The 27904-nt window shown below is 43.2% G+C and overlaps 1 protein-coding gene across 1 annotated transcript; it reads left to right on the top strand.

Annotated features, from left to right (window-relative positions):
- Positions 1–190: 190 nt before the first annotated feature.
- On the top strand, positions 191–27870 carry cfdp1 (craniofacial development protein 1). The gene is made up of 7 exons (XM_041221889.1): positions 191–367; positions 1561–1684; positions 2066–2276; positions 2775–2899; positions 3652–3780; positions 20233–20391; positions 26800–27870. The coding sequence occupies exons 1-7, from the start codon at positions 295–297 to the stop codon at positions 26888–26890; spliced, it is 912 nt and encodes a 303-aa protein (XP_041077823.1). The 5' UTR covers positions 191–294; the 3' UTR covers positions 26891–27870.
- Positions 27871–27904: the final 34 nt, after the last annotated feature.

The raw sequence follows: 27904 nt of genomic DNA, 5'->3' as shown, positions 1-27904 counted from the left end.
GTATGCTAATTCTACATGATTGCAGACTATATATCACTCAGTGTAAAAACAAATCGAATAATAAAAACTACTTGAAAATAAATATTCAGAGTACTTTTTGAGTGTCACCATTTCCAACGCTTTCCTTGGTTGCGGATGTGCCAGCGAGGCCGCCGTAGCCGGAGGACTGATTTCGAGAGTGGAACCACATTATGTGTGTCTGTGTGTGTGTGGGGGGGTTTGTTGTGTCGAAACGTTGGGGAGCCGGGAGGGTTCGTTTTGTTTTACATTAAAACAAAAACAAGAAGCAGCAGCATGAACCTCAACCTGTCAGATTACGACTCCGACAATTATTCCTCGGATGAAGATGCAGACTACGTGCCTTCTGGTAAACTGGGTTGGGACTTTACTGTATTGTGACTGGAATAGTTTTTCATTGTTCATCGATCTGGTCAGTGGGTTTAATTCAACTGCTAATTGCTAACTGCTGTTGTTTTAGGAAGGGTTGTGTGTAAATTGTAAATACCTTTAGTTTTTTTAATATATATATATATATATATATATATATATATATATATATATGTGTGTGTGTGTGTGTGTGTGTGTGTGTGTGTGTGTGTGTGTATATGTGCGGTTCTGCAGTGACATGATAATGTAAAGCAGTTGAGACCGTGTCATTTCTAATTTTTTAAACAGTCAGTAGTTGGACACACACGTGTAATGCAGAAAACAAACCAACATTGCAATACATTTTGTAAACATTCATATATATGTATAAAATTGCAGTGTTTTTACATTAAACGTGTATCTGTATCAGGATTGTCATATACATTAACACTGAAATTGGCCTTCAAAAAAATTTTCGTTCTCTGACATGTAATTACATTGTTAACAATTAAAAAAAAATGTGGATAAATTGGTTTTGCAAGAATAAGCTTATTTAATATTGAGGCAAGTAATCAGATCACACGAGTAGGCTGGCCCTGTCCTGCAAGGTGTGCCTGATCGTGTGTGAAAGTTTGCAGCCTCCCAGATAGAAACTGCTCATGATGATGCAGGAAAACCATCATTGTATGCGCACCTGTGAAAAGAGCATCTGCTTCTGATCAAGACCCTGGCCTGAATTAAATCTGGTGCAGCCATGGCACTATGTTATCATGGCTCTGGTATCCCAATCATTCTGATCCTTGCAGACCCAGGAGGGAGTGGGGTCGTTTGGAGCAGTGGGTAAGAATGTAAAAATATAAGGCTACCAGGATGCATCATGGTCACTTCCATTTGTGTTAAATGCTAGGATTGTTAAAACAAGGAACCTGCAAGTTGTCTTCAAGTTACTTGGGACTGTCTGGTCAGGTTCGTTCCCCACTGGTTTTAATTGTATCGCCTTTCTGCAGTGTACCTGGAACAGGCATGTCAACAAGATGCTTCATCTTGAACAGCAGGAGACAAAAATAATGAGAACAATAGTAATGATATTTAACAAAACAGAAAGACGGGCTGTACTGGGTGAGTCCTGGTCGGGGAGTAATTTAGTAGCCTTGTCAGAGCTGTGACATTCTGCCCTTGTTCTGTTGTGCCCAGGTGAAGACTACAGTGAAGACGATGTCAGTGAGTTGGTGAAAGAAGATGATCTAGACGGAGGACAGGAAAACACCCAAGAGAAGAAGAAGAAGAACAAGAGGAGCAGCAAAGACATCTCTGCAAGGTAAGTACCCGGGTCAGGACTGGGGCTTGCTGAAACCCCCAGGGGTAGTCTATCTGCACCCTCACACACGCTCGGTTTGGGGATTACGGTCCCATGCTGGCTTGTGGTCAATTCCTGTTTTTCAATTCCAGTTCATTCAAAAGAAATTGCGATTGGAATAGATGGTTTAGAGACGTAACAATTATTGTGACTGTTCAACTGCTTTCATTTGAAGCCAATTTAATTGACTAACAGGGACTTCGATTTAAGTTATTTGTTGCTACTGCGAGAAACTAATTTTCACAGAATGTTGCAGCCTCTCTGAACTGTAACTTGATTGCTGTAGCTGGTAGAAGCGTGGAGACTGCTCTGCTGTTTCACCGGAGCTTATTTCTTCAACAGAAAGAGAAAGAAAGGAGGGCTGTCGTTAGAAGGAGAGGATGGAGGGAGCGAGAGGAGAGATGAAGCCGACCAGGAGGAGAGTGAAGAGAAGGCTGATCTGTTGGTAGAGATAAAGGAGGACAAAGGAAAGAAGAAGGCTGATGATCTTTGGGCCAGCTTCCTCAGTGACGTGGGGCAGAAACCCAAAACTGCAGTGCAGCCCCCGTCCCTGGTGAGAGGCAGATGAGAGAGAGAGAGAAGGGCAACAAAACCTTGTTACCAAGTTTCATAATTATGAACTGCCTGCAACCTGTGACTGCAAACACTCAAAGAACATACAAGTCACTGATGCAAAACCCTTAATGGTCTAGAAATAGTCAACCTAAGTCATTACTGTTAACCTGGAGCAGAGTGTAGGACAAGTGAGGGGGCATAGGAATCATGCAGTAAGTAAAGGGAAGTTGAGAGCAAAGAAAAAACAATTCAGATAATGAAATTAAGATCCCTTAGATAGGGCAAGTGGGGTGCCTCATTGTTCTTCTGTTCTTATTTAAGGCAGTAGCCAAATCTTTTGTCTGCCTGATTAAGTTTCTGGTTGGGACCCCCTCATTCACGTGTCCTTCTCAGCACTTCCAGTCTCATCCTTGCACCTCTAGCGTAATGCTCTTAAACTCTGCATTGAGGCACGGCGTTGGTCTGTCTGATAAACGATCTGTACCCTTCCTGCTAGGCTACAGGAGCCAGCCCGGGCAGGTCCAGCAAGTCACAAGGAGAAACAAAGGAAGCAGAGAAGCCGAAAGAATCGTCCAAAGTCACCATTACAAAAGTGTTTGATTTTGCGGGAGAGGAGGTCCGGTAAGTGTCTGCAGTTCAGTTTTTTCTTGCTTCATGCCTTTCCTTTTTCTTTATTTCAACTGCAATATGTGTTTCTAAATGCAACATGACTGAAGAGTAAAGACTTGTCTTGAATATTTCGTTTTCTTTGGATGACACAGGTCTCCAGCAGGTTCACTGGTGTGGTTTTTATTCATTGTTGTACAACTCTGTACAGTGATAAGAAATAGAAAAAGACATGCAGGGCCTTTTGAATCCACTAGGTGGCAGTAATGCTCTTAATGAAAGTGCCCGGTTTTCCTATCTGCTGTGCTAGTCAGTAGCTCAATGCTGTTTTTTACCATGTTTGACAAAGAGTAAACAATTAAACAATAATGCAGAGAGCTTAATTATTTATCAATTAAAAGAACATACCAGGATCACCCCTGCATAGATTTTATAACAGGGCGACAGTGCTGTGCTGTGTGTATAGGAGGGTGTACAACAACTAATGCAATAGGGAGCAGTTTCTTAAAAATAATGGCTTGAACAAAACCTTGGAAACCCAAACTTCAAGTTCTATTACGGGTGTTGTTGGGTAGAAGTGAACCGTTTCACTGGCACATTTATTTCTTATCAGCGATGGTGACCACACACTTTCAGGTAGCATCACAGCTGTTTCTCTGTTACTTGTTCACAGAAGCACAGCATGAGGTCCAGTAGTTCTGCTCTTCGCAGAGCAATCGTGTGTGCCCTGCAGTCTCTGAGTCCTGCCCTTTGCTTTCCTCCAACAGGGTGACTAAGGAAGTGGACGCTACTTCTAAAGAAGCCAAGTTCTTCCTGAAGAAACAGCAGGGGGAGGAGATGGAGCAGCAGAGCCCCCCCAGGCCAGAATCATCGGCAGTGCCCACAGCCTCCTCTGGGTAAGTGGCTACACCAGCCCAGCCAGCGCCAACCAGTACACGACAGGGGATGCATCATTTGAGTTTCATGGTAGTATTTACTGTCTTGCCTGTGTGTGTCTGGATGATTCTCCGTTGCTGTTTCTGTTTCGATCATTGTTTGCCTTGCTCTCTTAACTAATTCAAGTGCAGTTGTTTCTGAAAAGACTCCCCAAGATCTGTGGGAGAGTATATTAGTGTGCGCTGTGCACGAACGCCAATAAGCATTAGATGCATTGTGTGCTTAAGCCTGGGCAGCATCAAAGTGCAAACACAGCTTTCTTTAGCTTTAATCTATAATGCAAGGTGGAAATAGGACTCTGATTGCCAAGCAGTCTCACCCATTCCAGGTTTTATAACAAACTTGATTAGCCACTGTGTATAGGTGCCTCTTTTGTTAAAACCAGGAATTGCTCTTATCTCTATCCCTGGTAATGTTACTCAGAACTGTCCGTGTGAGAGCTGGTCATGGATGACGGATATGATTGATGGAGTGGTCTTGTTCGGTGTAACCATTGTTTATTCCAAACTGTGTTGTATGTGACGCTCCAAACCTTGTGATCGAATCAGCACTTTGATATTAATCCACAGCACAAACCTTTGCGTCTGCTATCCCAAGCAGTCTCGTGCGAATTTCCAAACCAGATTATCAGATCGATGGGAGTGTGTTCTGTGGACTTGGGGCAGATGGCTTTGAAGTGAGTGTGTTAATCCTTAGTGTGGTTGGCCCCATTGATTTCTTACTTAAACAGACCTTTGATCTTTCTTTATCTGGCTCAGTTTCATGTAATTGAAACGAAAGAGTTTTTATTTGTTTTTATCTTGCCAGCGCTTTGGGATTGAGACGAGATTGTAGTTTTGAAACAGGACACAGATTTTTTTTTTTTTTTTTGTAACCCTTCATGCACGCTTCCTTCATCTTCTCTGATGTCAAGTAATCCCTTTTATAAGAGCAATATTGGTGCTAATATCATTATAATGTAGCATTTAAAATGGTTTATTGCTCACAGCATCCAGAGTGGGGCACTGTTCCCTTTTTTACGTCATAATTTGTGCAGTGAGTGAAGCACTGATCCTAACCCTGCTGTGGGCCGCTGCTGTCGCTGCTTCTTGTTATGAGCCGCTGCTGTTGCCATGGTGGCTAATTGCACGCGGATGAGCGTTTGTTCCTCCGAGGCGCTCATTTAATGTTCTGCTTGGGATGCGGGTGTGCTTCCCTCTGCAGGAAGTACACTGTGTCCCGTTGCCTTTCCTGCATTTAACATGTGCTTACCTTTGACAACAGGAAGCAACTTCCATCTTCCCCCCGCCCCATCGTGGATGATAATATTTTTCTTAATTGATGTTTATGTCTGATTCTGAGATCGAGCGATACTGAGGGGCTCAGATGTGGGTAGTGTTTGTCTTTTGCGTTTTTATTTGAAAATCAATTCCTGTATGTTATCTTTATCAGACAGACTTGAGCTGGAATGAACTCTGCTGCTCAGTCTGATGCTGAATTGGATAAAACAGCATTCAGGGGTGCTTTATTGACTCACATTGTGGGCCAGATATTTATCAAGGTTTCCCCTCATAAGTCAGTCGGCACAGCTATTTTTGTGAAAGCAGTATTAAACTGTTTAGGATACAAAACTAGGAACTACAGGGGTTCGGCTCACAAAGGAGTTAATAGTTTTGTAAAACAGTGATTAAAAAAAAGTCCCCAGGATGTGGTTGATGATTGAAACAAATAAATGAGAGTCTCAGCTGGACTGCAGGACGCTAGTGTCTCTCAGCTGGACTGCAGGACGCTGGTCTCTCTCAGCTGGACTGCAGGACGCTGGTCTCAGCTGGACTGCAGGACGCTAGTGTCTCTCAGCTGGACTGCAGGACGCTAGTGTCTCTCAGCTGGACTGCAGCACGCTGGTCTCTCTCAGCTGGACTGCAGGACGCTGGTCTCTCTCAGCTGGACTGCAGGACGCTGGTCTCTCTCAGCTGGACTGCAGGACGCTGGTCTCAGCTGGACTGCAGGACTCTGGTCTCTCTCGGCTGGACTGCGGGACTCTGGTCTCTCTCGGCTGGACTGCGGGACGCTGGTCTCTCTCGGCTGGACTGCGGGACGCTGGTCTCTCTCTGCCTGGGTGCTGAGAGGCTCAGCTGGACTCCCTTCACATGAATGAGGGAGTTCAAATCCATTTCACTTCAGCACTGGCATGCAATGGGGAAATGGGGAATATGATTAAGATTTAAACAAGCCAGTCCTACCCCAAGCTAGCACAAGGATATTTAAAATAAAGACCAGTCTTTATTGGCTAGATAGTCTTTATTTCTGTGCATTTAGACATACAGGGCTGTGGGCACACAGTGGCTGCTTGGGAATCAGATTTTAAGTTTGGTTTTGCTTTCACAGCATTCCTCCCCGGTTCCCCAGGAGAGAGCATTTCTATGCCAGCTGGAGAACTCTGGATCTTGTTGTGAGGTTTGAACGAAAACTGGCCGAGTCAGCAGCACAGCGTTGGCCAGAAAGACTGCGTAATATTCAGCTCAGTACTTAAAGAAACAGGGGCAAGTCAGTTCTTTAAACCTTAAAATGTCATTTTCGCAGAGCCACTGCTGTTGAAACAGGTTTGCCAAGTGAAATAAATGCCCAAGCAAGAAGGGAACCCTTTCCTACTAAAATGTGAGCAAATATAATAACGGCGGCTTTGTGCAGTGCAACGTGAACACTGGTAATGTATGCCTGTTATGGAATATACATTTTGTTTGTAATAGTTTGGTTTACTATACTATATATAATTGAAGAATCAGAGGTTTTTGTAAGCATGACCCCCCCACACCCACCACCCTTTAAGTAATGGTTTAAACATACTTTCTTTTAATATAAATATTACTTGTTATATAAACAGAATATTTGTACTTACGAGGATGGCTGTAGACAGCTGTCCCGCCATCCTTTTTCATGGAAAAACTACAGTACCCCTTGAATGTTCAAGGTACATCCTGTAGTGCTGCTTGGGTTTGTGGTGATTGCTGCTGCTCTGGAGTTCACACAAACCCCAGCAGACATGCAATAGTAAGTCAGCCCGGTCAGCGCCAGTGACCCTCACAGATGGAGAGCTTGATCCAAATGATGGAATAATCTATTTTTGCGGCTCTAGTGTCCTCTGTATCTCCTCCAGCTGGGATGTAGAGGAGGTCGCTAGTATTTATGTACATCCGCATGGCACGCTTCAGAGGTCACGCACTGCTTATCCTTTCGGTTTGGACATTGTTTAGCACAAGTTATTGAACTACAATCTGGGGCTATAAAAAGGAGCCTGTCTGTCTGCAGGCTGAGTAAACAGTATCCTGTCAGGGTCATGGGTCTGACTCCTCAAATATTCAGTGTTTATGCTCTGAAAAATGCAGTCGCTGCGAATGCTGTAACTGAAGAGGTTTAGCTTGTTAACCAAGGCTTTTAAACCCATAGTCCCTGCTCTTACTAGCTATCTTGTTGAAGATCTTTTGCTTTTGAGTTTTATATATGGAACAGATACAGATGCTACTGTATCTCAGAGCCAACACGATAGACTCCTAGGTCCTTTTTGTTCAGTGTACCAAACATTTTTCATTTGAAAGCTTCATAATGTCGGAGGACAACGCAGCTTACAGGCAAGCCCGCAGGTGCCCAGCCAGTCTACAGGGGTCGTTGTTGCGTGGTCAGCCGAGGAGACCCTGGCCTACCTAGCCCTCCCCATCCGGGCGGCGCTCAGCCAATTGTGCGCTACACCCTGGGAGATCCCATCCATGGTCAGCAGTGGAATAGCCTGGACTCAAACCGGTGACCTCCAGGCTATAGGACGCAACCTGCATTTCACGCAGAGCGCCTTTACCGGTTGTGCCACTTGGGAGCCCTCTGCAGTGCTTATTCAATGAAATACAAGCTTACGGTGTCAATAATAATAATAATAATAATCGTAATACAAGTTCAATCCACAAGTAAAAGAAGTTTATTTGATTCGGGTGGTTTCATATAAAGCAGTGAATGGTCGGTGTCTGGGTACTGCAATGTTGGTATTTGTCGGCTGTGGGGGGGGAAAAAGAGTTTCAGGGCCCCAAAGTTTCCAAATTATCATCCTTTGTGCTCTGGGAACATCATCTTTTAGTGATACAGATGACCTACTTTTGAGTATGGATTATTTATTGCAGTATAGTATTTCAAATTGCAAACCCAGGCCAGCAGAAAGGCTCAGTGCCATGGAAGAGTGCAGTGCTGCATTCTCACATATCTGCAGAGTACTGCTGGGCATAGCAGCCTAGCCAGTCAACACACACAGCTACTGGAAATAGTTTTATAAAAGTTCTAGATTTTCCTCAACAGCCTTTTTAGTTGTAGTACTTTCCAAAATATAGAAGGACCTATTTGTAGCTCCTGACATGATTGCGTTCAAGACAAGAAGTTCTGTACACCTGCATAGGTGACCAAGCATGGTAGTGCTGGCCTTCAGCAGGCTGACACAAAAAGTGACATCACAATGCCCTTGGATAGTGAGGTCAGCATCAGGTGCTGTCTGAGAAGGGTGGGATTTGGAGCATGCTCTCCATACAGCTGTTTACCCCACTAATATTAGCAGACCTTCACTTTCCCCCAGCATGTTGTCTTTCATGCAACTGCCGGGTTTCAAAGCGGTGGAAACATGAGAATCTGAGTTGAGAAAGAAACCTCAACAACTGACCCAGGGGGAAACTGGGGGTCAAAGGCATCTTACTACAGCTTTTAATCATTTAACCATCAGATCAGTGCATCTTCTAGTCTTTGATAGCACTGTATATCTGGGAGTAAAATAGACATGAATATCTTGCATGGGGTCAAACCCAGGCCCTCTTACTCCAGTTCAGGAGCTGAGTGGTCTGGCTAGCTGGCGTTCTGTATCACACTCATTTCCTCGGATCTCCTACAGTGGTTGTTTTTTCAAACTTTTTCTAAATGTGTTGAACCCCTTTTTAAACCATGACTACCATGAACCCCCCCCCCCCCCCCCCAAACCCCCCCCCCCAAAAAAAAAACCCCAAACAGGCATTATTACATTGGTGTGCAGTATAAACAATTTATAATAAACTTTGTTTACTTTGCTCTGAGCACCATTGCACTTTATCCATTCATCCTTGATGTCAATGTTTTGCTTTTAGTGCTCATGTCCATATACAGTATAAACAGCAAAGACATGCATTGTTCTTAATCTGATTCACTTTCATGACGCAATAAGCTGATCTGGGGCAGGGGCAGGGGGAGAATGAATGCTCACTGGAGTGACACCAGTCTACCTGAGATGGAGATACCCTATAGGTCCTGCCAGCAGCATTGCGTTGCATTTATTGTCTGTCTGTAGAATAAACCAGTGTGCCCGTGCCAGCGTGCTGTAGTTCTTTAAGGAGAACAATCATGACAGTGATAAAAATGCCCGTGGGAACTGGGTTAGTTAAACCGTTGACGTTGCAAGCCCTGCTCTGCCTTAAAAAAAAAAAAAAAAAAAAAAAAAAAAAAAAACACCCAGCCCAGAGGATCAGAAGTAACGTCACAGAGTTTAGAAAATTGGTTCCATATGAAAGTGACACAAGTCTGACTTTCTAATTATAGAGGCTGATCTCAGGAAGCTAAAAATAAAGCCTGTGCTTTTTTATTATTACAGTGTATCAGAATAAAACAATTATGTGTGTGTGTGTGTGTGTGTGTGTGTGTGTGTGTGTGTGTGCTTCTCTTTTTTCAGTTGTAAAAGTTCGTAGAATATGTTTCCTGCCTCATATATATATATAATCTAGAGAAGCTTGATTACATTTTTTTCTTTCTCTGCATTGCATCTCAGATTGAAAACTTGTTTGTGTTAACCCTGGGTGTCATCTTGTAATTATTCGACATTTCCGGACCGGGTTCTTGTGTTTTTGCGTGGAGGCGCGCTCACATCGTTGCTATGTGACGCTGATTGTAAGTGTGTTTGCGGGTCAGGGCAGTGTAGAATCCGGGCACCTGCATTCTCAGTTTGAGTTTAATCCGTCACTCCTCTCTAGATTGCTGCTGCAGTCACGTTTGCAGGCAGATTTCTACATGCACACTGCGGTTTGTGGAAAGTGGTCCAGGAAACAGTGTATTCTGTTCCCGTCTCGCAGTAATTCGTGGTTATCAATTCAAGGAAGTTGTCATTCTGAAAGGTTCTGTGGAAAGGTGCTTCTGTTCCAGCTTGTCCATCTTTATTCCGAATTCTTCTCATGTTTTTTTCGGCTGCTTCCATTTACTGTAAATATGAAGCGTTTGGGGGGCTCCCAGTGAATGTTAACGGGTTAAATGCTGTTTAAGACAATGAGAGAGCCCTGTTGAGTGACCTCTTGTTGTGGTTAAACCGGCCTGACCCCATGGGAGGGTTCTGGGGCTTTAATTAATTAAAGGGGTTTCAAGATCTTTCTAACCCAGTATTACCATCTCCTCACAAATAGAAATATTTTATTGTTATTCACTGCAGTCCATGTACTGTATTTATGTCTATTCATAAATTAATTACATTTTTTTTTTATTGCAAAATGAAAAAATAATTACAACTGTGAATGTTTCATTTAAAACAATTGTTTTACTAGATTGGGGAAGTGGGTGAGAGAACAGCATTGTGATTAGCAGTTAATGAACTTCACGTTTTTAAGCACTTTATAGAACTGATATCCCAGTGGGGATTTCCGTGTTCTTAGTGTCAGATAAGCGATTAGTTATTACTTTGTTTATTTGACTTTCTTAATGAAATATAAGTTTACAACATCTATAAAAACTGTTGCGGGCAGACAGCTGTGCCACTCAGACTTCCCACACACTTCTGCTTTATTGCCAAAGCCTTCATAGTCCCACCTACAGTACAACAACCTCAGTGTCGTCCAGCACGTAGCGTTTTGGAGTGCAGTGTGGGAAATGCATGGAGCAGCTGGTCTTGTTGGGGCATTCATTCACTTGCAACTCCCCTTCAGCCCTGGAACAATTCCCTTAAAGTTATTGCTTTGTACATTATCCAGGGCCCAGCTTGTCATCTCACTAGTGCTGAGCTGGTGGCTGTGCATGAGCTGGTGGCGCTTGGAAGCTCCCAGAGCCACTTCAAGGCTGCTTCAGATCGGAATCCCAAACAAAGGCTTTATTATGAAACCAAACAAGACATAATGGGATGCAATTGTTCTGTTTGCATAGAGCTCTGTGCTCTCTACCCTGCTGAAAGCTTGTTGTTAACGTGACATGTTCCTAACAAGGTGCACTTTAACCAGGAGAGGTTGTAGGCAAACCACAAGTACTGTGTTTTTGTTAAGGGGAAGGTGTTTGTTTGTGAAGCAACAGCTGATCTGGATAAGGGAGAAGGTTGTTCATGTGAGTTATGGTCAGATTTACCAAACTTTTGCTTCACTTTTTTTTTCTCTAAGTGAAATAACTGCTTTTGTTTCAGAAATAGACCTGAACAACAAGAGTCTAATCTGTCTGTCTGTCTATTCTAGATGTATAAATAGATAGGTATTCCCTGATGCCACTATTCATTAAAATCGCATTTGAAAATTAGCTCTTGCTGCACTGTATCCAGTTGAAGGACGTACTGTATTTGCCTTTATTATAATAAATCAGTTTGTGCACATTTTCTGTTTTGTATTACTATTTTTCTTTAAATCCCTGCCTCTTTCCCACCTCCAGTGGTAAATCTGTGAAATGTGGGGAAGATGCAGCTCTGCATTCCACTCTAGATTTGTGAGGAAACTTGTCATGAAACATTTACGGTCATTCAGCATGATTTGAAGAACCTCTCAATTCTTTGTGTACCTACAGGGTTTAACAGTATCTGTTAAGAGACCAAGTCAAATAGGCAGATGTTTTGGCTGGTACCTTGTGTAGCATGCTCAGCTCACAGAGAAGGCACAAGCTGAAACATTAGTCTACCTTTGAAATATTACCTTGATTAATTGATTAAAGTTATGGTTGCTGGAATTTCATGAATGACCAGGATGATCTTGAGAGACTGCGCTGCCCCCCGTACTGAACACAGAGCGCCGGAGCCTCTGAGAACCGTTTTCTTTTCTCTTGTGAACAGGAACTGAGATCGTTTAAGAGACAGTTTATCCCTTAAACGCTGTCAGATGGGCAGGAAATTCACATCCATTACTGAAGGAGGTTTTCCTGCAGATAAACTTGGGCAAAGCAAAGCTCAGCTTCGAGCGAGTGCCCTTCACTAATGAGCAGGGCCAGGACTTTATTATTGCGCCCCACGGGTTGAAAAGACATTCCTCAGACTAATTTTGCATTCTGCTGTTTTACTAGTCCTTGATTCCTGCCTCAAAGCTGGAGTGGCCTTTTGTAAACGTTTGCCATGTGTAAACCTGTGCGTGGTTAAAATGATGGCATTCTATACATTCAGTGAATGCTAAATCAATGCACAGCACATTACATGTGTGCAGTACATGCACAACACATAAAAACAAGCAAAATGGCAACTCCGTGGAGTAAAAGCACTGAAGGGGTTAGGGAGCGCACAGGTCTTGTTGGAGAGAAGCCCCCAAGCTACAAAGCTTGATGTTTACAAAACACTGAAGGATGATGGACATGACTCCCATTGAAGAGAAATTTCAGCTATTCCAGGCGTTAGTAACACCTGGCCTCTAGATCTCAGCTCATCTGGAAAGGGGTTAAACTACTCTGCTATGGGTGTATGGTCTGTTATCCTGGAAAATGTAAAGCATTGACCCTGTAGCACAAGCTCACGACACTACAGGTCAGAGTTATGAAACACAGCTGTATACTCTAACCAAGACGCCAGTAGAAGACGCTGAAGGAGAATAACAAGGAATAACTTTGTAATGTATTCAGCCTGTCATGTCATGTTTTAAGAGCTACACGTGTGTTTTGAGGAATATGAGGACTTGCAGCTTTCAAGACCTGACAAGTTCAGAGCAGCACACGTCAAAACAGCCATTAGCGAAACCTTTTTTTTTCCAGTTTCAATTCTAAAGAAAAAAAGGTGGTTCCAATGAAGTGTGCTGTGTGCGTTTGGAGTGGCTGTCTCACAAGCAGCTGGGTTCATGCATTTTTTCTTCAAGCGTTATCTGCTACCATCGTAGAGCTCCGGAGTTAACTCTTCAGCTGCTGAGTTCTACTCAGCTGATCTGAACTGGAACTGAATACCTTAGATCATTAAAATAGGGCTCTTTGTGTACCAAGGTAATATAAATAAAACATGTACGATGGTACCGACTTGAATAATTTTACTGGGGTTTAGATCCACGCCCATTTTTACATCAGTGTATGTCAGAAACAGTGAGGACACTTCATCGCTGGTGATTTAAACCCTCTCTTGTCTCTTCTAGAACCCCCCCACCTGAACTTCACTAAACTCATTTCCTATCCTGAACTGAAGTATTTTTGAAGTGCTCTGATTTGTGTGGTTGCCAAGCAAAGTCCTAAGACTGGTGAACCCCTGGAGGCACTGTAACCTTTCTGCTTAAACTTCATACCATCTTCTGATGCATAGAAACCCTAAAAGCCTTCTTGAGCAGCAATGTCTCTTGTGTAACTATGACTACATCCAGAGAGAAGGACAGAGAAAGGATCTTGGAAAAGGAGAACAATGCCCTCTGCCCTGTTCAGGACTGCATGTTCACAGTGCATCAGACGTCAGTGTAGATGTAGCCTCTTGACCCTGCCACAGGTAGGCAAAGGAAAATTCTAGGTTCAGAAGGGTAAAAATATAGGGTCCGCTTGCTCTCTAGGTTAAGCAGTAAATTGATTCATTATCTTCTTTTTGCAAAGCAAGTACCTAATTAAAATGCAATTTGAAATTGATACCCCATTAAAAAAAAAAAAAAAAAATTCTGAAGCTCAAATTTGACACCAGTACATGCTGGATTTCACGTTTCAGACGGTGTGTGTAGGAGGAGGGTGGTGGCACAAGGCTGTTTAGTTTAGGTTAGCTGTGGTTATTGATTATGGATAGTTAGAAGGAGAGGTGGGACAGCAAGGAGGGACAAGGATCAAGGACAAGGATCCTAATACCAGAAGCTGAACCCTAACTGACTTCCTGTTGAACATACTTGTCACTGTATACTTAGCAACCAAGAGGATGACCTAGGTTAAAAGGGGTTTCAACCCCTGACATGCAACATCACCTGCTAATCCAGTTTTTATATTCCAGCCTTTGTTGCATGTGTGCCATTGCTGAGTGCCCGCTGTTCCACTTGTCACTCAGGTTGCTGTAACACACACGGGAATAAAGCAAATGAATGAAGGGGAGACGCCAGAGAAAGACTTGTATACATTCATTACCCTGGATGCAGACTGCGGTCTCCTTTCAGTCCTCTTAGTGTCTGCTGTGGGGTTGTATGTATGCTTGGCGCGTGCCACTGCAGGTTAATAATAGCAGGTAGCGGCGAGAGTGTTGGGTTTCCATAGGCTTACCGAGAGAAGGCTGTCGTAGCGCGGGGCGGAAGGAGTTAAAGACTTGCTGTACCGGACCCTGAGCGATGTTGTGTCTGGAAGCTGCTCATACCTGCTACAAAGATTTCTTTCACAGATAACATTCCAGCTCAAGCTTTCACATGTCAGACTTGGCACAATGTTTTGTTTTTACCCATCTGGTAAGAATATTTCTGCTCGGCTCCAGTTCATATTCAGCGGCTAGAGATGCCATTAGACGATGTATTTTTGTCTTTTTTTTTTTTTAATTATTTCAGGGAGTATAAACTTGTTTACTGTGCTGAATGGATGTACATCGATGCCCCCAACCTCCTTTGTTTAAATAGACCCCTTGTTATATTACATTATCGCTTTAGGGGAACAATTGCATCTAACTAAATGCAATGTTCCGTTGACATTTTCTGCAGCTGTTTTTTTGTTTTCAGATGGTCACAGCTAGGTGAGTTTCTAAGCCCTTCTGACTGGTCCAAAGATCAGAAGTTTACCTCGCTAATGTTAGCTGACCTGTGAATGCTTTGCCAAGCTTGTCAGCTTGCCAGCGGTGTTTTAATCTTCTCTGAACCTGCATTCGGGAAAGGGGCCTTATCATCTCTTCTGTACCTGCAGCCCCTTGGCTTTGAAGTGGGGAAAAGCTTCAGTGCACGCCAGAACAGATCACAGTGTGACCTTTGAAAGGAAAACCAGCAGTTTATTGAAACTGCATCAGAGAGCAGCAGAAACAACGTACTGTACGCCTCCTCCCTGCACTGAGCAAACCCCAGCAACTGACGAACTCGGTTCGCTTTCTCTCTTTTAAATACCGCTATGCAGTAATTGGCCAGTGTTATGTTTCTTGCATACAGTATATAGAAATAGTAAAAGAAATTTCAATGCCATTGACAGATGTTTTAACTAAAACGTTTGTCATTGAATTTTCTTGACATGCCCACTAGTTAGTTTCAGTTTTTCTAAGTGTTTTGCAGTTGTGGATGCATGCCTTCCAGTAAAATGCATTTTTACACTGTAATGGCTGAGGTTTTGCAGATGAGGAAACTGATTTGAACCAGATTGCTGCTTGATGAAAATACCCACAACACTAAGTTCGTTCCCTTGTATTCCAAGCCCTGTTTTGCTTGTTCTTCTGGGCTGGTCTTTGTTTTAGAAGTGTCTTTGTTGCCTGGTGTGGTTAGCGGCTGTAACTAAAAAAAATAAAAAACCCACCGCCAATAAATCATGATGTAAATGCACTGTGCTGTCGTCCATATTTGTGTATTCAAAACATTAAGTCATAATGTAAAATAAGCAGCTTCTGAAAGCCCCTGAATGAGAGCTCTGTTCCCGGGTAATGAGCACTGTTCCTCCAGACTTCAGTGGCACGCGTGCCGTTTGGGGATTCAGAACAAACCTGTGGTTGGATTACATACTGCTGGGTTTTGTGGTGGCTGATGCATCTACTAAGAATTCTCCTTGTATGAAAGAAGAACATGTTGCTAAAAAAAAAAGACCATTTCCTGCCGTGAACCCAAAGCGGTTTCTAATAAAATCTGAGGCAGCCTTGTATAGTGTGACGGGACCCTTGTGGTTAACTTGTGGAGATCTTTGTGTATACTGGTCATTTTGTTATTTAGCCTGAGGAACTGTTAATATCTGGACATCTGAAGAAACACTGAACTACTGTTGTTGATCACATGTGCGTCTCTGTTTTACACGTGAATCAGAATGAACATGCAGGCTTGAGTCTAGAGAGGTTTGGTTTCCAAGATGGAGACATTACTACCCAACATAAAGACGGGAACCCATTTGGAAATGAACACTGGTAATGGCAGTTGCTGAAACGTGATTGATTGAATATTGATTGTGGGAGACTTTAATCTTCAACAAGACTTGGCATTTGTCAGTCATTGTCCTGTGCTGTCACTGTGGCATGGTTTTATATTGTAAGTCTTTTCAAATAAACCTCTTTTTAAAGCAATTTTCTGTTGAAGAAAGGGAACAGCATTCAAAATTTCAGTCCGTTACAAGGATTAGTTCCTGTACTATGCTGATAAATGCCTTCCCAACACATCATAAGTCATTGTGCAGATACTGTTTTTTTTATTTCTATTGCAATGTGCTGCCCTTTCCTGAAGATGTCCAGGGATACTCTGTGCCAGGGTGTGGTGAGAGGAGATCATGGAGCACAGATCCTCATTTTCCGCTGGGTGGAGGGGCCTGATTAGGTCGGCTTATGTTCACAAAGGGGAGGCTGCTCTCTAAATGAAATTCTGCCAGTGAGAAAGTGCACTTTTGAGGGTATTTTGTTTTTTACGTGCTAATTGACTTTATTTTAGCTGAGGTCCATTGTTTACAGTCGGAACAGCGTAGACTTCTACAGTTGTGTACCACATTACACCCCAATAGAAATGGGTTAGTCCCTGTCACCTTAAACAACCGCACAAACACGCACACAGGCACGGCAGGTGTGAGCAATGCATGCAAGCCTTTTCTTCGCTCTTCTGAAATTGAATTATCCTGCCCATTCTAATAGTGTAGCATTCTTCATACTGACTTCACCTGTCAGCCCATTGCCGTCCGTTTTGAAGATAAGTGAGCGATTGCAGTGCTGGGGAGCTGATGGCGCTAATGAGTACAAAAAGGTTCTTGTTGGGAAGACGCGTCCAGTCACCAGCGAACATAATTAATCTGTCCTGTTTTCTGGCTGCTGAAACAAACAGGCATGACAACGTTGAGCACATTTTTGCAGTTAGATGGAGATGCCCTTGTTTGTTTCCCTCTGTGTCCGTTGCAGATTTTCATTTTTTCTTTATTAAAATAATTGCATGATAACAACTTGATTTAAACCCCCACATCTGGCAGCAGTTAAAACGGTCTTGTGACTCTTTCTAGTAAGATTTATTAAAAAGCACAAAGCAAGAAGCACCCAGCTGGTGCATTGACTAGCAGGGCTAACGCTGGTCTGTATCAGATTGCAGGTGGGTTGGAATCCCAGTGTATGCTGCCTGGAGAAGGATTTTCAAATCATGCTTGCATTTCTCAATATCAGTCTTAGTCCAGCATGTGGTGCAACACAGGGTCGTGAGCAGCGCTTGTCAGTCATCCAAGTGCAGAAAAACTTACTCAATTTAATGACAAACGCTAGTCTTTTTTTTAAGGCATTGTTAGTCGAAACATTTGTCATTGAATTTAGAAAGCTTCTTTTAGGATTTCTAAAGTGATCCAGGGTTGGAGGTCATTCGTTGCTTTCTGCACACCAGGTTCAGGTGTGTGGGAGAGGCACATTGAAGCCGGGGCTCCCTTAGGATCTTCTGGCCATCAATACCCCTGGTTAGTTACTTTCTGAAGTAGTATCTGCGCTTCTGAATATTTTGTAAGGTGCTCAGATAACTTTGCCCTGAATGTGTCTGGGGATGCTTTCCTTCATCGTGGTCACCTGTGCAGGCTCTTTACAAACACCCCCCCCAGGCTTCTGTGCTCAGACATAATGTATCATAAAAAAGGGTCATTTCTAGGAATTGAATGCAAAGTGAAAATGAAGAAACATTTCTCTCTTTGCAGAATTGGAGGGCGTTTTGTTCCAGGTGGCTGTGGATTAAAGAGTTGGGATAGCCTGAGCGTGTAATCGAGGGGCTGTGGAGCCCTGGGTTAACTGAGGGGCTGATTGAGTACGGATCCCTGCTCCTTGTCTGCTCAGCTGGCCGTTCACTGAGGAGCAGCTGTGAGGAATTATGCAGGCTGGATAAATCCAGTGTTGAGACTGTAAAAACGTGTGCCTAGACAAAACGCCTTTGGGCCTAGCGTTGTTAGTGTTTTTCATTGTACTATTCACTGTACGTAATGTTCAATATCTTTCTGTGCACAGCCCAGGCTGTTTTCTCAATACGTGCTATCGTGAATTCCAGGTGGAGGATTTGATTTTCTGAACACTTGTAATTGCTATTCCTGCAGGTGCCTTGAACTTCACTGTGTACTCCCTCGATTCTCAAATACCGTAGTGTCGTGTTTTTTGTGTCGTTTATATCTTTTTGCCTTTTCATACTGTAGCTCTTGCAGTCGTTCAGCACTCCTCAGTAGCTAGTCCTAACTTGCAGTTGAACTGCTGATTTGGTTTTCAATAGCTGCTTACCGAGTGGAAGCTGCAGGTTGCCGCAGCACACCTGGCTGGGATTACTTGGCACCGCACTGAATCAACCAGCGTGTCAGGGCTTTCATATGATGCTGCCTATCAGTAAGCACTTGCTGCGTAATATCTATGAATATGTATTGATAGAGTGCAGAAGCTGCTAACAGGCTATGCAAGCGAACCACATCTGAAAACTCAGTCAGCATTGCCTTCTTGTACTGTTCCCGAGAAGTTATGTGATGAAGTCTTGATCAGTTCTAGAGCCGTCCTAGCGTAACTTGCCAGGCATTGAGAATGTATTTCTTAATTTACAGTACAGTTTATGTACAGTGCTTTTGAAGGAACATATCAGAATGGCTTCAAAGGGTTTAATTGGAAAGCAGAGCTACCTGCACATCAATATTACATACAAGTTAATGTCAGCCGCTCTTTGTAGTGAAACTTGAAGTGAGTCAAGCTTGTTCCAATAAAGAATTGTTTGGGTGATTAAGTGAGGTTTTAGACAGTTAGGCCTCAACCGAGAAGCTAATGGCTCGTTTGATGGCTCTGTTAGTGTTTCAGTAAATTTCAGGTCTGTGAGCTTTATTTACCAATACGCCTCAGGCACATTAGGATTGTTTTTGCTTTTAGTTTAGCTGATGTGCAATAAAGCACACAAGTACTGGTGCTTCCTCTTAATGCCCTTTCATGATTCAATCTGAAGCTGATGAAGATCACATTAAGCTAGGGGTTAAGGAAAGTAGTAGATTCACAAAAAGCAGTTTGCAGTGCTGGGGATGGGGCTGTAGGGAAACATTTGAATATGTAGAAAGGTATATTGAACTATTTATGGTGCATAAAAAAAATATATAAGAATGTATGTTTGACTCTGCCATGTCATAGAGTTCCTGTGCTTGGTCAGACATACTGATTTGAATCCATTTGTCTTACGGCATCTAATAACGAGAGCCAGTCTAAGTTTTACCCAGGAAATTGTTAGCAGGAAACCTTTTCCTTTGTCATCCAGCCTGTAGATTTGTTGGGAGTGGCGCTCGTTATTTCACAAGGGGAGGAACGCAAAGCCATTTCCCAATTAAAGCTTGAGGATTTATATTTGAAGTGGCATTTGTTCCGTCATAAGCTTTTTAATGACAGGGCAAAGAAGCAAACAGAACTAATGCTAATCTTGGCTGTTCTCCATTTACTTTTTTTTTTTTTCTTGTATCAAAAATATAATTGCTTATTCTGTCCGGGGTGGTTTCTTCTGAAATAGCGTTTCTAGTAAATTATTTATTGTGGAGATCAAAGAGTCCAGTTGCTGTTTCGCGTCTTCTTTAGTTCAGTAATGTGGAAGGTGTCATGATTGGAGCGCTGCATTGTTGTGCACAGTGTACAGGAGAGAGGCTGTGCAATAAGACCTGTCAGTTTATTTCCAGTTGGGATTTGAATACTCTGCACTGCCTGTTGTTCTTTAGTATCAAGACGTTGAGAAGCACTTGCAGTGGAAACGTTTGTGCATTTTTAGTTTCTTTTGGTATTTCTGAATTCAGCACTGTTGAATGCTTGATAGCTATGGATGTTATTTTAATGTCTTCAAAGCAGGTGGGACAGAAGTGCCTCTATTCTAAAAGGGCAGCACAGCAGCTCAGACATGCAGACTCCCATTGCACAGCAGATTGATCCAATCCTGGTTTTACTATGAGTTTAATGAGACTTAGCTTGTTACCCATAAACTAATCAAGCTTGTAGTAAAACCTGGAATGAAATAGCAATATTTGTCTCTTTACTGGGTGGAGCCCAGGTTTCCTCACCAAACTGGAACAATCTAGAGCAGTTGTGCCCAGTTGTGCAGTTGTGAGAGTTGGCACGGTACATGTATACAGTGTTCACCTGGTAAGAGTCCAGTCTTCTGTGTTTTCAGGGGGAAGAGGCCGGCGGGCATCGGCAGCATCCTGAACCGCATCGGAGGGAAGAAGCAGAAGATGAGCACGCTGGAGAAATCCAAGCTGGACTGGGACTCCTTCAAGAACGAGGAGGGCATCGGAGAGGAGCTGGCCACCCACAACCGGGGCAAGGAGGGGTGAGTGTGCGCAGGGGACAGGACAAGGAGGGGAGAGTGTGCGCAGGGGACAGGGCAAGGAGGGGAGAGTCTGTGCAGGGTTACAGGGCAAGGAGGGGAGAGTGTGCAGGGTTACAGGGCAAGGAGGGGAGAGTGTGCAGGGTTACAGGGCAAGGAGGGGAGAGTCTGTGCAGGGTTACAGGGCAAGGAGGGGAGAGTGTGCAGGGTTACAGGGCAAGGAGGGGAGAGTCTGTGCAGGGTTACAGGGCAAGGAGGGGAGAGTCTGTGCAGGGTTACAGGGCAAGGAGGGGAGAGTCTGTGCAGGGTTACAGGGCAAGGAGGGGAGAGTGTGCAGGGTTACAGGGCAAGGAGGGGAGAGTGTGCGCAGGGGACAGGGCAAGGAGGGGAGAGTGTGCGCAGGGTTACAGGGCAAGGAGGGGAGAGTCTGTGCAGGGTTACAGGGCAAGGAGGGGAGAGTGTGCAGGGGACAGGGCAAGGAGGGGAGAGTCTGTGCAGGGTTACAGGGCAAGGAGGGGAGAGTGTGCAGGGTTACAGGGCAAGGAGGGGAGAGTGTGCAGGGTTACAGGGCAAGGAGGGGAGAGTGTGCAGGGTTACAGGGCAAGGAGGGGAGAGTGTGCAGGGTTACAGGGCAAGGAGGGGAGAGTGTGCAGGGTTACAGGGCAAGGAGGGGAGAGTCTGTGCAGGGGACAGGGCAAGGAGGGGAGACTCTGTGCAGGGGACAGGGCAAGGAGGGGAGACTCTGTGCAGGGGACAGGGCAAGGAGGGGAGACTCTGTGCAGGGGGCAGACATCAGTGTCACTTTACAGGAGTGTCATCGGAATACCTGAGTGATTCCCAGGTTTATTTTTTAATATTTTTATTTTATTTTTTTATTTATACTGATTAATATAAAAAAGGCACCACTATTGAATTCAAGTGAATCACCATAGGGAAAAAAAAAAAAAAAAACTGTGTTGCATGGGTGACATGCACACCTCCCACTGTAGCCTGTGGTATCATGAAGCCTTTGAATATGTATAACCTTGGAGATATTCTATCTTTTAAAACCCCAAGATTACCCGTTGCAAGTGGGCAGTTTAATTGAATCAGGCACTGACAAAGCGGAGAGGTGGAGAAACTCGTTTAGACCTTTTATGAGGTCTAACTACACTGTCTCCATCCTGCTAAAGCACCGTGCTGCTGTTTTCGGGTTAAGGTTAGCCAGCCTCTGCTTTATCTGACAGGTGTTGATGGGGTTCATTGAGCTATAACAGTTTAACAATGACTGCAATTTCAATACGCTACGCGGGAATGGCAGCACAGATTGTGCTATAAAGAGCGCAGCCCATCTAGAATGAGAGCAACCTCAGAGATTGCATTCAGCTGTACAGCATGCACCAGATTAGAGACTTGAGCAACGCTGAAGGTGTATTATAGCTTTCTTTGAGACAGTGTGTGATCATAGCTTGGTAACACTTATTTATTTACAGTATGGCCTGCAGACATAGGGTGAGAGAGAGCTATACGCCGTTCAGTTTATTGTGAGCCCTCACAAGAATGTTTTCAGACAGTTCATATGAAAAAAAAACCCAATAAAATGACGTTTGTAAGGGTTGTGATGACAGCTTATTTCAAATGATCAGTGGGGATAGAAATAAAGAGCATCGTCAATTGTGGGTAATGAAACTCTCCCCTCAGGTTGTAATAGATAGTTACAGCAGTATATTTAATTTGCCGCCTCGTTTAGACGGAGGGTGAAAGGCAGAGGAAGCGTGTATCTTATTAAGTGATGTCCTGATTTTCCATAACATGGTTTCCATTTAGATTTTAGGGATAGACAGGATCCAACAAGGATTTAGGATCTAGTAAGCACTGTGTCATGGTGCCTTCATTAATGCAAGCATTACACTGCATGTAGGCAAATTAGACAGTATGTAATACACTAAATAAAGTTCTACCTGACTGAGGGTATAATGTATGATACAACAGGTTCGGATGCTGTATGTTACAAGGGTAGAAATCAGACTCCTATTGCATAGCAGTTTCACCCATTCCAGGTTTTAATATGAGCTTGATTAGCTACAGTGTATAGATAACAAAATCTTATTAAAATTGTAGTAAAACTTTGAATGGATCAAAGTGGTATGCAATGGGAGTCTTATTTCCATCCCCATATTAAAACAGAGGGCCTTGATGAATTCATACAATACAGAAGGAAGTGTAATTAAAGAAAAAATCAAAGGCATTATGCATACAATGCGTAGATGGCCTAGGGGTAACATTTGAACAGAGAACTGTGCAGTGGGGATTGACAGTGAAAGTCGATATAAGAGCTTTTCATATGATAAATGTATATTGGCTTTAGTGTCAAGACTTGAAAACTGCTGCTGAAATGTTCAGTAGTGGGTGGAATGCATGTTAAGTAATTAAACGTACAGATTATTTAGCCCGTAGATAGTACAGGAATTTGATTTAAAATAAATAAATAAATTAGGATTATTTTCACAGCAGCAGTTTACAGTTATTTGCACATGAGTTTGAATAGTTGAGTTCCATAAAAGTGTATTCGTTTCCACTGCTGGCTTAATGTTTTTGTATTTATCATCAATAAAGCCAGATTTTTGGCAGCCGTGTTAAGTTTATTGGTCACATGCAGTGCACTCACATAAGTGTAATTAGCAGCAAAGAGTGCTGGAGAATGCATCAGCCCCGAGCAGCTCCTGTGAGGCAGCAGCCAGATCGCAGGCACACTAGTGAGGAGTTGCAAAAGCCTTGATTTCACAGTATTTAAGGTTGAACCCTTTTATGCAGTGGAAACCAGACATTGGTCTTAGAAAACTTTAAACTACTAGGAATGTCAACAGGAATAAAAAGGGAAGTATTTTTATTCCAAAGTAATTTATAGCCCATTCAAAGAGGGAGATAAAAAAAAATGGGGCCAGCTTAACTAATTAAGGTGGAGTGGCTCAGACTGCTGTGCAAGTGGAGTGTTATTTCTGTCTCTGACGCCGGTCTGAACTCTGGGTTTGAGGGATGCAGACAGGTTAGCTGTGCAGAAGAAATGCATTAGGAGTGACTAGACCTTACAACCATGCTGTCAAATAAAAAAATAAAAAAAGGTAAATAGCAACAGTGTAGATATACAGCATATCTGGTATATAATTACACAGTGAATAGTTTCTAAATGAATAACAGATACAGGTATATTATGCACAGTTGTTTTTGTTAGATGAACAAATGATGTAAGGACTCTTGTGCACTATAGGGCTACATTCACAGGCTTTAAGACTTAAGTATAGATTACTTTTTTTGTCTGAATAATAACATGTTTTATATGTGGCTTCCCAATTACAGGATTAAGTCTGAGAGACATTAATAGAAGCTCAGAGCCTTGCCTCAGCTCAGTGCCCTGTACTGCAGTATTAACAGGATTGTGCAGGGATTAAAACCAGCCTCTCAGCTCAGTACCCTGTACTGCAGTATTAACAGGATTGTGCAGGGATTAGAACCAGCCTCTCAGCTCAGTACCCTGTACTGCAGTATTAACAGGATTGTGCAGGGATTAGAACCAGCCTCTCAGCTCAGTACCCTGTACTGCAGTATTAACAGGATTGTGCAGGGATTAGAACCAGCCTCTCAGCTCAGTACCCTGTACTGCAGTATTAACAGGATTGTGCAGGGATTAGAACCAGCCTCTCAGCTCAGTACCCTGTACTGCAGTATTAACAGGATTGTGCAGGGATTAAAACCAGCCTCTCAGCTCAGTACCCTGTACTGCAGTATTAACAGGATTGTGCAGGGATTAAAACCAGCCTCTCAGCTCAGTACCCTGTACTGCAGTATTAACAGGATTGTGCAGGGATTAAAACCAGCCTCTCAGCTCAGTACCCTGTACTGCAGTATTAACAGGATTGTGCAGGGATTAAAACCAGCCTCTCAGCTCAGTACCCTGTACTGCAGTATTAACAGGATTGTGCAGGGATTAGAACCAGCCTCTCAGCTCAGTACCCTGTACTGCAGTATTAACAGGATTGTGCAGGGATTAGAACCAGCCTCTCAGCTCAGTACCCTGTACTGCAGTATTAACAGGATTGTGCAGGGATTAAAACCAGTTCCACAGTTCAGTGCAATGCTGCTTTTTCTTTTCCTAGCAGTTTTGTTCTCATGTGCTTGGCAGGTTAATTGGCTATAAAACCCCAGAGCGTCACTTTCAGACCTGCCCATTAAAATACATCTGTATGTCATATGCTGTGACCAGTTACGATGATAGCAGCCAGGAACAAAAAGCACTCATTGAACTCCACATGATAAGGGAGTTGCTGTGACAAGCTTACGAAACAGCCGGGTCGGTCCTTGTTTTTCGTGAGTAAATACAGTTGTGTAATATATATATATATATATAAATATGATATATATATATATATACTATATAGATATATATATATATATATATATATATATATCGTATATCGTGACCCTAATATAGATGTGACGCAGCAATCTGAACTTTCTTTCTGACATGTAGCTTGCATCAGATGACTTGAAAATGACATCACGTTAATATTAGCTGTGCTGTTTAATTATTCTTATTTAACTGTATAACTATATAGGTGCAAACTGTTGTACTGTAGGATTTCATGAGGTGCATTTAATAGTGATTTAATAGATCACGTAGAATCAACATAAAATGTACAATCTTTGGTGCCTCTTTTATTATTGTAATGCTAGTTCAGGGCTTCGACTTGTGACCCGAATCCACAAGGCCGTTCTCAACAAAGGGACATGTGGTGCAGCTCTTATTAATACTGCACTGCCTGAGGAGCTGGCAAGGTGTGCCTGTACAGTGCAGAGGACGGGACCTCTCTTACACTCTCTTGCTCTCTGCGTCAATGTGTTTGCTTAGCTGTCCCACTACTGGATAAGCAGGGATGGAAATAAGACTCCCATCGCATAGCATTTTGCTCTGTTCCTGGTTTTACTATGAGTTTAATTAGACACACCTGAGTTTGTTACCTATAACACTGTGGCTAATTTAAGATCACCCTGGATGAATCGCAGCGGCAACGATAGCATTTCAGGAACACCCTTAACTATGCAGAAAGCTACAAGCCAGATATTCCAGTACTGCAGTAATGAGGCTGGCTCAGTAAACATCAAGCCTCCTGAAGGGCTGCTCCACCTCACGGGTTTATTAAACACAGCAGGGCTTCATGAACATTCACATAACGAATGCAATGTATGGACAGTAATTCATGTTTAAACCTGTTTAAGCAGCTGTTAGGGGAAGAAGCACTTTCCTTATATAAACAGCTCTGCATCTGCTTTAAGCAACACAGCGTAATTTGGAACAGTGTGATTCATTATCCTGTCATTGTATTTGAATAATCTGGTGCATATGGATAGGTAGGTAGATAGATAGATAGCTGCTCATCAATCACTAGTTATAGTTCATTCTGGCATTGCTGAGTTTCACTTGCACTCATGGTTGTGTTTGCTGTTTGTGCTATAAAGCTCCCCTCCAGGGGTTTTGGCAGGCTACCGGCGCTGTCCCTGATCTTTATGTGTTAAACTAAATAAATAAAAAGGTTTAGTTTGATCTTCAACGCTGGCCTTCATGCACCATTCAACAGCTTTGAATGAGTAAAAATAACAGGACCAAAGCACATGCTAGTTATGTGCTTCTGAGTGTCAGCATCGTGCTTAGATCATGCGCTGCTGCGATTTGCATTCAAGCCACACAAATTTGTGACTGTGAGCCATGTTCAAACTCGACCCTTTCTCACTGAATGATTGGCATTTCAGAACATTGAGCTTGCCAGTCCAGGTCTGAATCATCGGTTTGTGAATGTAAAGTGACTAGCTTTGGGGTGTTTTGTGCTTCTGCACAGCGCATTAGCCTAGCTAAACATAGAAAGTGCATGTGAAATATAAATGTAATTCTGCTAGCGGTTGCTCAGGAGTTGGTTTGTTAGTAGCTATTCTGGCATTGCTTCACATAAAGGGGTTCATTCCTGTAACACAACAGAAAAAAAAATCTTTCATCGTTCATGAACTTGCTGATGAACATGAAGCTTCTTTCTGCACAACAAAAGCTGCTGTGCCTGGACCCCAGAAACCAAGCTTACTGGGCTGATTGTTTCTGGCACTTTCCCCTGACCTTGTCTCAGACTTGCCTGTCCCCACTACAGACTCTCTACAGCGCCACATTGCAGTGCATGCCAATTTTGGTCCATGCAAGACAATCGGAAGGCAGCACGTCCTTCTCAAGAACTGGCTTTGCTTGCTTCCAAAGTGATAGCGGGACTAGCTCATCCAGAACTCTGTACACTCAGTCACAACATAAGTAAGACAGCAGTCTTTATCAGTGAACACTGAAAAGCTGGTGTAGTATGTGTAATCTGCACTAACTCCAAGTCTTGTGGTTTCCAGGTATGTGGAGAGGAAAGCTTTCCTGGAGCGGGTGGATCATCGGCGCTTTGAGCTCGAGAAAAGCCTCCGTCTCAGTAACATGAAACGATGACAGTGCGACCCTCCAGCTCGGTAACATGAAGCGGTGACAGCGCTCCCCTCTCCTCCAGTCGCAGTGAACCCCCCCCCCCCCCCCCCCCCCCCCCCCTCGTCTTTGACGCTATTTTACCATTTAGAGCTCATTTTGTTCGTTACCTGTTAAAGCTCATTTCGTTTTCAGAGTTCCCCATCTCTTGACTGATTGTAATACTGTATTGTCATTGTGCACATACCACTTTTTATTTTATTTATTTCCTTTTCTTATTTTCTTTAATGTATATAAATCCCTAACCTTACACTGTTGCAAGAATTAATACTACAGCATGTCCCAATTGCTCAGACGGCAGGAGAAGTGCTGCTCAAACCGATTATTCGAATTACAAACCCAAGCAGCTGTTTCTTCACTTGTTTCACTTTGAATGGTAAGTTAGCCCAGTCAACACCAGTGACCCTCCCCTGATTGTCAGCACCTGACTTCTGTGGAGACCTCGATCTGAATAGTCGGTTCGTGCAGCACTAGCCAGGTGCTTTCTGATGTCTTCATAGCTGAGGCTAGTTTGTAGTTTTTTTAAAGTTCAGAGGTGTCCAATCACGGTCCTTGAGGGCCATTCCACTCCAGGCTTAACCGCTAAAATGAGAGAGTTCGCTACTTCAGAGTCTGGATGGATGGTTTAATTGGTTCAGTTAAACAAAGTAGAGCAGAGTTGGAACAAAGACCAGGAGTGGAAGGACCAGCTTTGGACACCCCTGTGCTAAGGTGAAGCCCAGAAAAAAGGTTCCCAGCTGTTCTTTGCTTTCTAGGGATACAGTGGAGAAAGAGAATCGGAGACTTTATTTTTTATTACAATTAGAAGATTGTTTTGTGTGTCCCCTAAAAATAACTGTGTGTATCAATCAGTATAGCAGTGAAATAACAGGATTTCATTTTCCCCATTCTGCTCCATATGGATAATGTTACTGCATATTGCTAAATAAAGCACTTCTTCGATTTAATCTTTCTTCATATGTGCCATTTCATATGCATTAG

Source organism: Polyodon spathula, chromosome 21, assembly GCF_017654505.1.
Source record: "Polyodon spathula isolate WHYD16114869_AA chromosome 21, ASM1765450v1, whole genome shotgun sequence".
In the NCBI taxonomy this organism is placed as follows: domain Eukaryota; kingdom Metazoa; phylum Chordata; class Actinopteri; order Acipenseriformes; family Polyodontidae; genus Polyodon; species Polyodon spathula.
This window is presented reverse-complemented; position numbering and strand designations above follow the sequence as displayed.

Excerpts from the sequence above, each read along its gene's own strand:
- cfdp1 (XM_041221889.1), top strand. The coding sequence starts at position 295 with ATGAACCTCAACCTGTCAGATTACGACTCCGACAATTATTCCTCGGAT. Across the intron at positions 2,277-2,774 it reads CAGTGCAGCCCCCGTCCCTG|GCTACAGGAGCCAGCCCGGG; the intron begins GTGAGAGGCAGA and ends CCTTCCTGCTAG. Across the intron at positions 20,392-26,799 it reads CACAACCGGGGCAAGGAGGG|GTATGTGGAGAGGAAAGCTT; the intron begins GTGAGTGTGCGC and ends TGTGGTTTCCAG.